The 16,137-nt window shown below is 49.9% G+C and overlaps 1 protein-coding gene across 8 annotated transcripts in view; it reads right to left on the bottom strand.

The window, feature by feature from the left end:
* The window catches only part of ENDOV (endonuclease V), a 96,646-nt gene that overhangs the window by 80,333 nt on the left and 176 nt on the right, over positions 1-16,137 (bottom strand). For 7 of the 8 annotated variants that reach the window (XM_060080723.1, XM_060080722.1, XM_060080724.1 and 4 more), the window contains exons 2-6: positions 15,724-15,895; positions 4,337-4,376; positions 3,217-3,329; positions 2,274-2,342; positions 1,801-1,929 (exon numbers count right to left, since the gene is read on the bottom strand). In XM_060080723.1, coding sequence (XP_059936706.1) covers positions 1,801-1,929; positions 2,274-2,342; positions 3,217-3,329; positions 4,337-4,376; positions 15,724-15,895 — 523 coding nt within the window. Of the gene's footprint in view, positions 1-1,800; positions 1,930-2,273; positions 2,343-3,216; positions 3,330-4,336; positions 4,377-4,584; positions 4,720-15,723; positions 15,896-16,137 lie in introns of all 8 variants that reach the window. The other variant, XM_060080725.1, reaches the window with a different exon arrangement.

Genomic DNA, 16,137 nt, shown 5'->3' on the forward strand with positions numbered 1-16,137 from the left:
CCGGAGAAAGGCCCCGGAGACGCGAGGCAGCACCTCCCGCCTTCCCCTGCAGCAACCTGGCCCGGCCTGGCCCGGGAGCTGGGGGCAGTGGGCCTGTGACCAACGGAACAGGCCCTAAGTCGCTCTCTCAGCTTCTCCTCAGAGCTTACAGAAGTAGTCAGGAGGGCAAAGTGTACACAGGTGAGTGGGCCAAGGAAGAAGATGGACCAAGAGATAACCAGTGCCACTGGACAGTGCCACACCTCATTCCTGGAAGCGATGGGGTTGGTGGGCTCCTGGGTGCAGACGTCTGGCTTTTCTCTAGGGCAGACACACAGTCCTTGCCCACCTTTGAGGGGTTCACGGCACTTTATAGGGCATCCCCCCACCTGCAAGGACACAGCTATCATCCACTCTGGGGCAAGACGAGACTCAGAAGGGACAGAGACCTGCCCACCATACCAGCTCAGCCGAGTCCCTGGCACTGAGGGCCTGCGGAGAAATCTCGGGTCGTCACCCCACCCCTCACAGGGTCGCACAGGTGGATGGGAATGGGGGAGGAAAGGCTTCCTGGGGCCAGGATATGTCACAGGCTTGTGCACCTACGAACCCTGTACGGGGAGGGAAGGAGGCTGAGGCTGGTGGACACTTAGAAAGTGGACACTTACAAGTCCACCCTGGAAACCACCCTAGAGGCCTTGACTCTGCGCAGCCGAGAGCTGCTGGCGGGGCCGAGAGCCACAGCCGCGTGCGTGCTGCTGCTGCCACCTGGAGGCTTCCCTGCACACAGCAGCCGGGGGGCCCCAAACCCCGAGGTGGGGGCTACGGGGCTCTTGGGGTGGTCGAGGCAGAGCCAGGACCCTCAGGTTTGCGGTGTCACCAGCTGGTGCTGAGCTGAGAGGACCGAGCGGGCCTGTGGCACCTAGGCCAGGTTGCCTCTAGCTGACGCAGCACAGGCCTCAGGGACACACGGTGCAGCAGGCGACGTACAGTCCCTGATGGGAAGGCAAATCTGATGATGTCCCCTCCCGACTCACATCCAAGGCCCTGTGGTAAACCTGAAGTTCTGCCCCCTGCAATGCACACAGGCTTCCACCCGCTCACCCCCGCCGGGGCTCCAGCCACAAGTTCCTCTGAGTTTCTGGAATCAAACTCCTTCCTGCCCAAGGGCCTTTGCAAATGCTGGTCCTCAGGCCTGGACTGCCCTTCCTCCTCTTCCAGCAGGCCTCTCCCTGAGGACAGCTTCTCACAGATCCCTGCCTCATGGGCTTCCCTGGGACTTGCACCTGCTCTGCACCTTGTCATGGCCAAGACCACCAAGGTGGCCCAAGGGCATCCTGCATGAGGTTAGCTGAGCCGACTCGTTCACCAGAGTTCTGATCCCCCTGGGCCCCAAGTTAGGTGCTGGGTGCCTGGCGTGGCCACACCCTGGAGTCTCCTGATTGCATCCCTGGCCCAAGTATTCCTCAGCAGTGCCCAGCAGCCCTGCAGGGCCCCCCCAGCTGAGGACGGCCGCTCCCTCCCAGGCCAGCTGGGCAGCTTGGGCCCTCAGGGGCTGGCAGGCCACTCTGCCATTTGAGCTGACGTCAGCTGATTTTCCCAATGAACCAGGGTGCCAGAGGCTGAAAGGCTGAGTGCAGGGGCACAGCAGACCCCGGGCCAGGCAGGGCAGGCCTCTGCATCTTCCAGGCCCCTCTCCTCCCCTCCGGAACCTAGTGTGGCCCAAACTGACTCTCCCACAGGTGCTTGTGGACCTTCAGCCCTGGAGTACAGGAAGAGCAGGTGCCGTGCGCTAGCCTACCCACCTGGCAGCCCACTCACCTGGCGCACAGGCTCCGGGATCCGAAACTTGCAACAGCCATGGGTCAGGCGCACGGCTGCCTCCAGGCTCATCTTGTGGCCCACAGAGACATAGAGGGGCTTGGTGCTGTGGTCGTGGCTCTTTAGGGCCTGTGACAGGGAGGGCGAGGTCAGGGCACTGGGCAAGCTCTGTGGGCTGGAGGACTGACATGTCCTGGATGGCGGGCAGGAGCTTGGGAGACTGGCAGCACCCTTGGGGCACCTTCCTGCTGTTTGTCTTAGGGACAGGGTGGGGCGAGTGAGGGCCCAGAGGGCTCCTCAGCACAGTGGGGTAGGGGAAGAAATAAAGATGCAGGGTCAGCCAGAGGGGCAGGAAGATAGGGAGAGGTGGACGGGTTCTGGGGCACGCATGTACCTGGCTGCTGACCCCGGGCCCCCTCTGGCCCTCAGCTGAGGGGTCTGCCTCGGTGGGGCACAGGCCCCTGGCCACTCACCATGCCCAGGACGGTCCCGGAGCCTCCCATCAGAGGAAATGAGTCTCCTCCAGCCTTCAGGAGCCGTATCTGGAAAACAGAAAAAAGACTTGGAAAAACACCTTTCTTGGTGAAAGGCTTGAAGGCAAGCCTGCTCACTTTTAAAACCTGAGCAGCCGCTGGGCAAGGAGATGGAAGGGCCCATCGCGAGTGGAGCCTGCGTCCAAGCGCGGCCTGCAGCACCATCTCACCTTGACGAGATACTCTCCTCCCCATCCTGCAGCGGAGAAGAGGCAGCAGCCTGCCCCGGCCCCCGTGCTGCAGGGTGGAGGCAGCAGGCTGGTGCACACACAGGGCCACAGCCCACTCGAGGCCACTTACTTCCCGCTGCTTTCTCTCCTGCTACCAATTTGAGCACTTCTGATTCAACCTGACAAACTTTTTGGAGTGGTGGTGGTGGGGACTGGCCCACTGGGAGGGTCAGGGGTCCCTGTCAGCTCAACAAACAGGCACTCCACACAGGCATGGGGGAGCTGGAAGGAGGAGACAGATGCAACTGACCCGTTCAGAGTTGGCCATCCAGGCTAGAGAGCCACGTGTGTCACCAGCTCTCGCCAGAGGGGGTCCCAGAGGAGGGAGATGCCCCAGGCAGATGGGGGTGGCACGGCAGGCGGAAAAGTACAGAGTGTTGTACAGGCCCTGGACGCCTGCTCCCCGATACCTGGAGGCTCTGCCCCCACGTGGGGTGCCACAGCAGCACACAGGCAGGGGTGGAGAGGAGGCAAGTGTGCACCCAGAGGCTGGGAGAAGAGCTCCGAGTCTCCCGAGATGACCCACCACCCACAAGCAACACAAGGCACGCAAAGAAAGCTGGTCTTCCTCACTCCAGGCCAGCAATCCAGGCTGGGAGGAGAGCGTCCCAGGTGGAGCTGGTCTGCAGCGGGGCGGACTCTGGCCCCCTCACCTTCTCCTTGTGCAGAGCGTTGTTCTCCAGCCCATCCACCTGCAGGAGTTTCTTGGCCACCCCGATGCAGGGCAGGTCTGTGAGGACACCAAGGTGGCAGGCTACCCCAAAGCCTGCAGGGGCAGAGGAAGATGAGGTTGGGGAGGTGAGGCAATGAGCCCAGCAGTTTAGAGACAGTGTGGGGATGGGGGCCACACCAGAGCCTCGCTGAACTTTTCCACGTGAACAGAGGCCTGTCGGTGGGCAAGGACTTGTGGGACATGGCTCTAAGCCCCACTGTGATCTCGGACGTGGCCCTCTACCCTGACTTCCAGGCTGGCAGGCTGGGTGGAGGACGCCTCCCCGCTGTTCTGACAAGATTAGGAGCCTGATTATAATTAGTGTGCTCACATGCTTCACCTGCTTCTTTCATTTTCTGGCATCTTTCATCCTCCCCTCCCCTTTGTGGCCACCTTCAGGCCTCTGCATCTCTGCCCTTAACTCGCCCAGAACTTTGGGGCTCCTGCCAGGGGGCAAGGATTGCAGTGACTGGGGTCCAGGCCCAGGGCTGGCCTGCTGGTCCTGCACTAGCGTCCAGGGTGGCTCTGGGCCCACAGGCTCCCAGGGCAGGGGCTAAAATCACAATGCCACCCCTTCCTGACTCCCTCTGCCGCCCAACCCCCAGGTTTGTATCTGAGGGTAAGACAGCCCCTCCCCCTTGGTGGTTCTCCCCAGGACAAGGTTCCAGCACCCAGGTGGGTGTGGGTTACCCCGTGTCAGTGGGGAACAGGCACACCTGTCTGTTCCTGTTCGGTTTCAGGCAAGGGTCTATTTAGGACACAGGGCAGGACGCCAGTGGGACAGGCTAGCTGGGCTCAGGGCCTGAGACTTCTGGAAGTGTCAGGTCCAAACTGGATGTTGGTACCTGAGCTGGGCCAGCAGAGGCGGTGGAGGCAGGCAGGAAAGGGGCAGGGGTGAAGAGAAGTAGGGGCTCCTTACTAGGGGACCTTGACAAGGAAAGCAAGGCCAGGAGCTGCAAGGCCAGGCTGGTGGCAGAGGGCCTGGGGCCTGGTGCAGGCGGACTGCACCCCTCCTGGTCCCTCTCTTACAGCCCTCTCGGGGAGTCTTGGGAGCAGATTACCTCGGTGGTGGAGCACCCCATTTCCATCCACAAAAAGGACCTGGAAGAGCCACAGGGGAAAGTCACGGTCAGCTGAAGTGCCCCTCGCCCATCAGGTTGGGGTATCCCAGAGCAAGAGGAGGGGCCCAGCTCTTTAGGTCTGATCCCTCTTGAGGCAAAAGCACTTCTCCAGGAAGCTCATGGGATCTCTCCCTGCAATGGGGCGGGGCCTGTGGAGGGCCTTTCCTCCAGCCCAGTGAGATACCTGCCTGGGGCATGAGGTGGGGCTCCTTCTCCCGCAGCTGCTGCACCGAGTCCACCAGGAAGGGCACCTCTCGGAAGGCCAGGAAGCCTGACACGTAGGGGGCTGTCAGGCTCACCATGCGACAGTCCTCATACATCACCTGCCACCAGGCACCCAGGTCACTAGGCACGCGCGGCCCTGGCCACCTCCCCCGCACCCTTGCATGCCCTTGGCCCTTATCTGACAATCCCTGTCACTCCCTCTGTCTCCCAGGCCCACCCCCAAGTCGCCCCCTTCCCTGACTCACTATCTGGAGACAGGTGATCCACCCTGCAGATGGGCAGTGGGGATTCAAATGGTGCCATTTCGAAGGTACTGGCCACACCTGGTCTGTATTAGGCCCTCCTCAGGCTGCCTCCTTTGTAAATCAGACCTGTCGCCTCCCCACCCCACCCTGCTGCCAGGTTGTTTGGAGGCTCACAGAAAACAAAGCACAAGAAGCACCTGTGAATAGACACCATAGTGCCATATTAGAAGGGGCCTTGGGGAAGAAAAGGCCAAGTCTTCACAGAGCCTACAATAGCAAGAAGGGCAACTCTGGCTTTAAGAAAAGAGATTACAAATATTTCAGAAAAAGGACAGGCACGATCTCAGAGTGAGGCAGTTTGGAAGAGAATTGGGTCCCAAGGGATGGGAGAGTCCAAAAAGAAAAATTCTGAGGCTGCAAATAACCCCAGAGAGAGAAGAGGGGATACCCCTGGGGATGTTGTGCTAAAAGGCATGGCTCACGCTGGGAGGAGTGGGGGCCAGGAGCCTGAGGCAGACCTGCTGGGGACCACCCAGAATTTTCACATGCTCTGGCAGACTGTTCTTCAAACTGAAAAGTCCTAACACAGCATGGAAGAGGAGGCCCTGTTGGTACTTGATTAGCATGTAAGGACCCGCTCAGACCACAGGACGGCAGCCCTAAGGCCCTTAAACCCTGAGTTTTCATTACAGCCAGACCGCCGGAGGTGAGAACGTTTCCCACTAAGCACACATTCTCCAGAACCTTCAGATGTCCTGGATTGTTACTGACCATCCCACCCACCCCCCAATCTCTTGGTGATAGCTTTCAGAATCATACTTCCACCTCTCCCTTGAAGCTACGTCATAATGACATGTCCCTAAATGAAGGAATTACTCTAGTAGCATGGGGGAAGGGGCTCGTCCTTCCAACATTTTTATCAGTGACTCATAGGAAACTCATCAAACGGCCAATGACCTAGAGTGGGCAGGGTCCAACCGGATGACAGACCAGAGAATTCTATTCACAGTGAACCCGGCAGGCTGGAGTGCTGAACCCCATGCAACAGGATGACTTCACGGGGACATGCATGAAGTTCAAGTGTGGCCTGAGTTCCCACAGGATGATGGTGGCTGCTTACATTTGAATCGCTCTACACAAGCTCCAGGAGCCAGAGATCCACAGGAGAGGAGATGAACCCCCTGTACCCCATGCCCACAGAGTAACTGGGAGACAAGCCAATTACAAACAACGGTGTGCACCTAAGGGCGGAAATAAACAGCCCAGACTCACAGAGCCAGCTCTGGGCCCCTCGCCAGAAAGGCAGGTGGGGAAGGGGCAAGGGCAGGGGGTGTGGTGGGGCCTAGTGGTGGGGAGCCTGATGGAGTGAGACCTGGGGGGCAGCCCCAGCCTTATCAGGAAGATGCTGCTCTGGGGAGACACAGGTGAGCCCTGGGGGCTTGTGGAGAAGAGAGCGAGGCCAGAAGTGTAAGGTCCTTTGGAAATGAGAGTATCAAAGAATCAGAAGAGACACTGGCCGTCTTTGCTTCTGAAAAGGATGCCATTTATTGGCACAACTATACTTCACTATCCCTCATGATTTAAGAAACCCATTGAGGCACCCAAACCCCTGGCCCTTGAGTTTCCTGTTTAAATACTATTTTTTTTAAGGCCGCACCATGTGGCATGCAGGATCTTCCCTGCAGTGGAAGTGCAGAGTCTTAGCCACCGGAATATCAGGGAAGTACCTAAGTACAACTTAGAGTGAACAGAGAACTACAAGAACTCAGAAGGCAATGATCAAACCTTGTGAGTTGATGAAATGCTGCCCCCAACCAGTTGTGCAGCAGAGGTAAGTTAACTAAATGGCAGACAGAGAGCACAACCTGGCAGAAATAAAAACAGAAACACAAAAAAACCTGACAAGACAGAAAACCCAGCATATGCATGACTGAAAAAGAGAAACAAAACTATGGAGCTGAAATAATAAATATAACTAATACTTAAAACCACAATCTAAGAAACGTTCCAAAAATAAAAGAAGATCTGACCCCACATATTGAAAGACCCAAGTGGGAACTTGGGGAAACTGACATGGAAGTCAACTCAAGATGTATCTTAGTGAAGATCCACCAGAAGGCAGACAGCAGAAGCAAGAAGAACTACAATCCTACAGACTGTGAAGTGAAAAACTGCATTCATAGAAAGATAGACAAAATGAAAAGGCAGAGGACAATGTACCAGATGAAGGAACAATATAAAACCCCAGAAAAACAACTAAATGAAGTGGAGATAGGCAACCTTCCAGAAAAAGAATTCATAATAATGATAGTGAAGATGATCCAGGACCTCGGAAAAAGAATGGAGGCAAAGATGGAGAAGATGCAAGAAATGTTTAACAAAGACCTAGAAGAATTAAAGAACAAACACCTAGAAGAATTAAAGAACAGAGATGAACAATACAATAACTAAAATGAAAAATACACTAGAAGGAATCCATAGTAGAATAACTGAGGCAGAAGAACGGATAAGTGACCTGGAAGATGGAATGGTGGAATTCACTGCCATGGAACAGAATAAAGAAAAAACAATGCAAAGAAATGAAGACAGCCTGAGAAACCTCTGGGAAAACATTAAACACACCAACATTCACATTATAGGGGTCCCAGAAGGAGAAGAGAGAAAGGACCCAAGAAAATATTTGAAGAGATTATAGTTGAAAACTTCCCTAACTTGAGAAAGGAAATAGCCACCCAAGTCCAGGAAATGCAGAGTCCCAGGTAGGATAAACCCAAAGAGAAACACACTGAGACACACAGTCATCAAACTGACAAAAATTAAAGACAAAGAAAAATTACTGAAAGCAACAAGGGAAAAATGACAAATAACATACAAGGGAACTCCCATAAGGTTAACAGCTGGTTTCTCAGCAGAAACTCTACAAGCCAGAAGGGAGTGGCAAGATATATTTAAAGTGATGAAAGGGAAGAAGCTACAACTAAGATTACTCTACCTGGCAAGGATTTCATTCAGATTTGACAGAGAAATCAAAAGCTTTACAGACAAGCAAAAGCTAAGAGAATTCAGCACCACCAAACCAGCTCTACAACAAATGCTAAAGGAACTTCTCTAAGTGGGAAACACAAGAGAAAAGGACCTACAAAAACAAACCCAAAACAATTAAGAAAATGGTAATAGGAACATACTTATTGATAATTACCTTAAATGTGAATCGATTAAATGCTCCAACCAAAAGACACAGGCTCACTGAATGGATACAAAAACAAGACCCAGGGCTTCCCTGGTGGCACAGTGTTTGAGAGTCCGCCTGCCGATGCAGGGGACACAGGTTCGTGCCCCGGTCCGGGAAGATCCCACATGCGGTGGAGCGGCTGGGCCCGTGAGCCATGGCTGCTGAGCCTGCGTGTCTGGAGCCTGTGCTCCGCAGCGGGAGAGGCCACAACAGTGGGAGGCCCGTGTACCGCAAAACAAAACAAAACAAAACAAAACCAAAAAAAACAAGACCCATATATATGCTGGCTACAAGAGACCCACTTCAGACCTAGGGACACATACAGGCTGAAAGTGAGCAGGTGGAAAAAGATATTCCATGCAGATGGAAATCAAAAGAAAGCTGGAGTCGCAATACTCTTATCAGATAAAAGACTTTAAAATAAAGAATGTTACAAGAGACAAGGAAGGACACTATATAATGATCAAGGGATCAATCCAAGAAAACATAACGATTATAAATATGTATGCACCCAACATAGGAGCACCACAATACATTAGGCAAATGCTAACAGCTATAAAAGAGGAAACTGACAATAACACAATAACAGCGGGGGACTTTAACACCTCACTTACATCAATGGACAGATCATCCAGACAGAAAATTAAAAAGGAAACATAAGCTTTAAATGACACAATAGGGCCTCCCTGGTGGCGCAAGTGGTTGAGAGTCCGCCTGCCGATGCAGGGGATACGGGTTCGTGCCCCGGTCTGGGAGGATCCCATATGCCGCGGAGCGGCTGGGCCCGTGAGCCATGGCCGCTGAGCCTGCGCGTCCGGAGCCTGCGCGTCCGGAGCCTGTGCTCCGCAACGGGGGAGGCCACAACAGTGAGAGGCCCGCATACCGCAAAAAAAAAAAAAAAAAAAAAAAAAGACACAATAGACCAGATAGATTTAATTGATATTTATAGGACATTCCATCTGAAAACAGCAGATTACACTTTCTTCTCAAGTACACACGGGACATTCTCCAGGACAGATCATGTCTTGGGTCACAAATCAAGCCTCAGTAAATTTAAGAAAACTGAAATCATATCAAGCATCTTTTCCAACCACAACGCTTTGAGATTAGAAATCAATTACAGGGAAAGAAACATAAAAACCACAAACACATGGAGGCTAAACAATATGTTACTAAATAAACAAGAGATCACTAAAGAAATCAAAGAGGAAATCAAAAAAATACCTAGAGACAAATGAGAATGAAAACACGATTCAAAACCTATGGGATGCAGCAAAAGCAGTTCTAAGAGGGAAGTTTATAGCAATACAATCCTACTTCAAGAAACAAGAAAAATCTCAATAAACAATCTAACCTTACACCTAAAGGAACTAGAGAAAGAACAAACAAAACCCCAAGTTAGTAGAAATAAAGAAATCATAAAGATCAGAGCAGAAATAAATGAAATAGAAAGAAAACAATAGCAAAGATCAATAAAATTAAAAGCTGGTTTTTGCGAAGATAAACAAAATTGATAAACCTTTAGCCAGACTCATCAAGAAAAAGAGGGAAAGGACTCAAATCAATAAAATTAGAAATGAAAAAGGAGAAGTTACAATGGACACCACAGAAATATAAAGCATCATAAGAGACTACTACAAGCAACTCTATGCCAATAAAATGGACAACCTGGAAGAAAAGGACAAATTCTTGGAAAGGTATAACCTTCCAAGACTGAACCAGGAAGAAATAGCAAATATAAACAGACCAATCACAAGTAATGAAATTGAAACTGTGATTAAAAATATCCCAGCAGGGCTTCCCTGGTGGCGCAGTGGTTGAGAGTACGCCTGCCGATGCAGTGGACGTGGGTTTGTGCCCCGGTCCGGGAAGATCCCACATGCTGCGGAACGGCTGGGCCCGTGAGCCATGGCCGCTGAGCCTGCGCGTCCGGAGCCTGTGCGCTCCACAATGGGAGAGGCCACAACAGTAAGAGGCCCGTGTACTGCAAAAAAAAAAAAAACCCAACAAACAAAAGTCCAGGACCAGATGGCTTCACAGGTGAATTCTACCAAACATTTAGAGAAGAGCTAACACCCATCCTTCTCAAACTCTTCCAAAAACTTGCAGAGGAAGGAACACTCCCAAATTCATTCTACGAGGCCACCATCACCCTGATACCAAAACCAGACAAAGATACTACAAAAAAAGAGAAAATTACAGGCCAGTATCACTGATGAATATAGATGCAAAAATCCTCAACAAAATACTAGGAAACAGAATCCAACAACACATTAAAAGGATCATTCACTATGATCAAGTGGGATTTATCCCAGGGATGCAAGGATTCTTCAATATATGCAAATCAATCAATGTGATACACCATACTAACAAACTGAAGAATTAAAAACTGTATGATTGGACTTCCCTGGTGGCGCAGTGGATAAAGAATCTGCCTGCCAATGCAGGGGACACGGGTTCGATCCCTGGTCCGGGAAGATGCCACATGCCACGGAGCAACTAAGCCCATGTGCTGCAACTAAGGAGCCCACCTGCCACAACTATGAGCCAGTGCAACCAAATAAATAAATAAATATTAAAACACCACCACCACCACCATATGATCATCTCAATAGGTGCAGAAAAAGCTTTTGACAAAATTCAACACCCATTTATGATAAAAACTCTCCAGAAGGTGGGCATACAGGAAACCTACCTCAACATAATAAAGGCCATATACGAGAAACCCACAGCAAACATCATTCTCAATGGTGAAAAACAAAGCATTTCCTCTAAGATCAGGAACAAGACAAGGATGTCCACTCTCACCACTATTATTCAACATAGTTTTGGAAGTCTAGCCATGGCAATCAGAGAAGAAACAGAAATAAAAGGGATACAAATAGGAAAAGAAGAAGTAAAACTGTCACTGTTTGCAGATGACATGATACTATACATATAGGTAAATCTAAAGATGCCACCAGAAAACTACTAGAGATAATCAAAGAATTTGGAAAAGGTGCAAGATACAAAATTAATGCACAGTAATCTCTTGCATTCCTATACACTAACAACAAAAGATGAGAAAGAGAAATTAAGGAAAATTAAGAAATTAAGGGGAGGCGGGGCCGGTGGTGGTGGTGGTGGGATGAATTGGGAGACTGGGATTGACATATATACACTAATATGTACAAAATAGATAACGAATAAGAACATGCTGTATAAAAAATAAATAAATAAAATTTAAAAAAATGTATCTTAGTGGGAAAAAAAAGTAAACAGCAATATACTGGACCCCCCTCAAAAAAATCTCCACAGTAATCATAATCTACTATCAACAGCAACCATAACATAACACATGTCGAAGTTTTACAGATCAGAGAAAAATACAAAACCAGCTTTAAGAGACATATGAGGACAACCGGGGAAATGTGTTATGGAATGGGATTCAGGTTGTGATGGAATAATCTATGTATATTTTAAGGTGATAATGACGCTGCCATTATGTAGGAAAATATCATTCTAGGACAGGTTTGCTGAGCTGTCACAACCTCTAGGAGGCACTCTTGAATCTCAGTGCACACACACACAAAAGACTACAAAATCAGTTGAATCTTAAGCAGAGGATACACCGGTGTTCAATGTATTATTCTTTCAACTTTTCAGTATGTGCACACATTTTCAAGTTAAAAATCTGGGAGAAGGGATGAAATGAGAGAGTAGCATTGACATATATACATCACCAAATGTAAAATAGATAGCTAGTGGGAAGTAGCAGCATCGTACAGGGAGATCAGCTTGGTGCTTTGTGACCACCTAGAGCGGTGGGATAGGGAGGGTGGGAGGGAGGGAAACGCCAAGAGGGAGGGGATATGGGGATATGTGCATACATATAGCAGATTCACTTTGTTATACAGCAGAAACTAACACAACATTATAAAGCACTTATACTCCAATAAAGATGTTAAAAAAAAAATTCTTGGAGAAGGAAAAATCAGTTGTATAGTTAGCGTGTGGGCACGATCTAGTCAGTAATCTCTGTGAAGATATGCAATTTTCAACCTAAGCTGGCATTAGGTTGTGCATTAGGCCCACCAAACGGTTGAACCAAAAGGCTGAACTGCACTTGAGGTACTCGATTCAGTTCTGGGTGCTGGATGTAAAAATGGGCCCTGCTGCAGAAGAACTAAACAGACATTTCTCCACAGAAGATATACAGACTGCCAACAAACACATGAAAGGATGCTCAAAATCTTTAATCATTAGAGAAATGCAAATCAAAACTACAATGAGATATCATCTCACACCAGTCAGAATGGCCATCATCAAAAAATCTAGAAACAATAAATGCTGGAGAGGGTGTGGAAAAAAGGGAACACTCTTGCACTGCTGGTGGGAATGTGAATTGGTACAGCCACTATGGAGAACAGTATGGAGGTTCCTTAAAAGACTAAAAATCGAACTACCATATGACCCAGCAATCCCACTACTAGGCATATACCCTGAGAAAACCATAATTCAAAAAGAGTCATGTACCAAAATGTTCATAGCAGCCCTATTTACAATAGCCCGGAGATGGAAACAACCTAAGTGTCCGTCATCGGATGAATGGGTAAAGAAGATGTGGCACATATATACAATGGAATATTACTCAGCCATAAAAAGAAATGAAATTGAGCTATTTGTAATGAGGTGGATGGACCTAGAGTCTGTCATACAGAGTGAAGTAAGTCAGAAAGAGGAAGACAAATACTGTATGCTGACACATATATATGGAATTTAAGAAAAAAAAATGTCATGAAGAACCTAGGGGTAAGACAGGAATAAAGACACAGACCTACTAGAGAATGGACTTGAGGATATGGGGAGGGGGAAGGGTAAACTGTGACAAAGCAAAAGAGAGGCATGGACATATATACACTACCAAACATAAGGTAGATAGCTAGTGGGAAGGAGCCGCAGAGCACAGGGAGATCAGCTCGGTGCTTTGTGACCGCCTGGAGGGGTGGGATAGGGAGGGTGGGATAGGGAGGGTGGGAGGGAGACGCAAGAGGGAAGGGATATGCGAACATATGTATATGTATAACTGATTCATTTTGTTATAAAGCAGAAACTAACACACCATTGTTAAGCAATTATACTCCAATAAAGATGAAAAAAAAAAAAAAGGGCCCTGCTCACTGAGGGCAGGCTGGAGGGCCAGCAGCAAGTGAAGGGGCTGGAAATCACCTCAGTGAGACTCAGGAGAACACAGGACTGTCTTCAAATAGCAGGGGAGGAAAGGTTTGCCCTGTGCTCTGCACCTTAAGGCAGAAGTCACAAACAACTAAATTTCAGCTCCATGTGGAAAAGAACATACGAACCAGGCTTCCATCTATGGAACGGGCTCTGGTGTGAGGCCACGATTTGTCAGGGATGGTGAGGAAAGGATTCCTGGCTGTGCGAAAGGGAGACCAGTGATTCACAGCCTGGCTTTGCTTTGGAATCACAGGAAGGATTGTTTAAAAAGGTAAATATCAGTAAAGGGAGGGGGGCCCTGGAATCTTTTTTTTTTAAACAACTTTATTGAGATATAATTTACTATCATAAAATTACCTGAAGAGTATAATTCAACACCTTCTGGTATTTACAGAGTTGTGCAACCATTACCATAATCCAATTTTGGAACATTTTCACCACGCCTAGGTAACTCTTATACCCATTAGCAGTCACCCTCCATCCCACTCCCTAGCCCTTGGCAACCACAAAGCTACTTTGTGTCTCTACGGATTTGCCTATGGAATCCATATTTCTAAATGCACTTCCAGGTGACTCTCATTGCATAGATCCATGGTTGGGCATTTGGGAATCAATGGACCAGACTATTCCAAGATCATTCCCTAGTCAAAGCTTCCACAGCACAGGATGATAAGTGCTGACTACATCCAAGTAGCAAGCACTTTGCTCAGTGCTGGGGCTCCAAAAGAAATACAGTATAACCCTGCCCTTCAGAACCTACAGATGGTGGGAAAACCAGAATATACCAATAACTTTTCTTTGAGGTAAGGGCAACTATTGAAAACTATTATTGCAATGAGGGGAGGAAGACTACTGCAAAAGGAGAGTGCTCTGTTAACAGGCTGTAAGATCTGCGAGTACCTCCTAAACTGGTAACTTTAATACAGTGTGAGAAGTACTGTAATAGCATGTGCATAAGAAACAGGCCTAGGACAGAGACAAGGGGGTGGTTAATTCTGCAGGTACAGAAAGGTATACAGCAATGGGAACAAGTGAACTGGGTCTTGAGAATTGAGAAGTCATCCTCAGAATTAACAGTACCTTAGCATTTAATGTTTAAGGGCTTACCACACGCCCATTACACTAATTGTTTTCCATGCATGATCTCAATTATTCCTCACCAAACTCTGAGTCAGGTATCAATATATTTCTGCTGAATTTTGACTAAAGGATCTTCCAAGTAAAGCACAAAGATGCTGAGGCAGGAAGGTAGTAGCTTTGGGAGCAGGCAGAGGAGCAGGGAGGGGGAAATGCTGAAGCTGCAGAGCAGAGGTTTCCTCGTCAAACTCTTCTTTAGCCAAGGCTTCCTGAGCTGTTGACTCCAAAGGAATTGTGGGCACGCTGTTCATTCATTCACGTATCTATTCGATCGTCTTCTATGTGTCAGGCATTGAACTAGGTGCAGAGGCTACAACCGGTGGGCAAGACAGCATGGTTCCTACCATTGTGGAGTTTACATTCTGGTAGGGGAGACACACAGGCCAATTCCATCCCAGTGTGATAAAGAGGAATGAGAGGGTGCTGAGAGCAACTCCTGGTCTTGCAGGACGAAGGGGGGCTTACTGGAGGACCTAAGAGATGAGGAGGAGTTAGCCAGGAAAAACATTCCAGGAGAGGAAACATCACTGCTAAGGTCAGGCAGGCAGATACAGCAAGGCGTGTTTGAGGAAGCCAAAGGCCTCTGGAGTGGGGAGTGGGTGAGAAGCGGGTGGTAGCCAGAGGTGAGCCTACAGGGAGTTATGTTAAGCAGGGGTCAGATCACGAAAAATGCCTCGTCCGTGAGTGTTACTTTTATTTACCATGAGATCACAGGATAGGCACTTAAGTGTCTTAAGTGGACTAGGTGGTGACCTGCTCACATTTGGTTTTTAGAAAAACTGCTCTGATGGCAGCATGCAGAAGGGACCCAGGAAAGATTCTGCCTGTCACCTATAGGAGAGGTGACGGTGTCACAGCCAGGGAAGGGACAGCAGCGATGCAGACAAGTGCATAGATAAGACTCCAGTGATTTTAGGGGGGGAGAAAAAATGGAGTTCGTGTGTGACCTGCTGTGAGGGGTCTGGGAAGACAGAGATTTCCAGCTTGGGCAACTTGAGGGTGTGTTGCTGTGGGTCCCTGACATGGGGAGCCCAAGATAACGGCCAAACTTGGAGATCATGAGTTTATCTGGACGTAAGTCACAGAATGACTTCAGTTTTTGTCCCCTATCCTCTTTTTTTCAAAGGCTTCCCAATTCATTAATGAACTCCCACGAAAGGAGAAGCGGGGTTCTACCCTAACACTGTTCCCTGTCCAGAGCCCCACCTCTCTCACTAATGCAACCCGGAGCCCAGCAGAGCGGCCCCTGGCCAGCGTCCCCCCGGGGTTACCTCGAGCTCAGGGTAGCTGAGCACCACCAGAGAGGCGCAGGCGCTGACACTGTCGCCCTTCACAAAGGACACGTCCACGCCCCCGACCCTCTGCAGGCCCGAAAAAGCGGGGTCCCGTTGCCACGCCTCCGTGTCCCGGTCCACGACAAGTGTCTTCAACAGGGCTTGCTCCCTGAGGGCAGAAACAAGTCCAGCGGGCAGCCCAGCCCAGATCCCCCCACCCCGCGGTCCGGCTGCGGCCGCCCACACGCGGAGCGTCCAGGCTCGGGGTTCGGGGCTCTACCCGGGGACCCTCCCGGTCTCACCCCCTCCCTTCCCTAGGACCCAGACGCGTCGCCGGAAGCTACAGCTCCCGAACGCCCTTTCGCCCGCACGCCGGAAACGGTCGCAAGCCCCCGCGGCCCCAAGCCGGGG

Source organism: Mesoplodon densirostris, chromosome 18 (genome assembly GCF_025265405.1).
Source record: "Mesoplodon densirostris isolate mMesDen1 chromosome 18, mMesDen1 primary haplotype, whole genome shotgun sequence".
In the NCBI taxonomy this organism is placed as follows: Eukaryota; Metazoa; Chordata; class Mammalia; order Artiodactyla; family Ziphiidae; genus Mesoplodon; species Mesoplodon densirostris.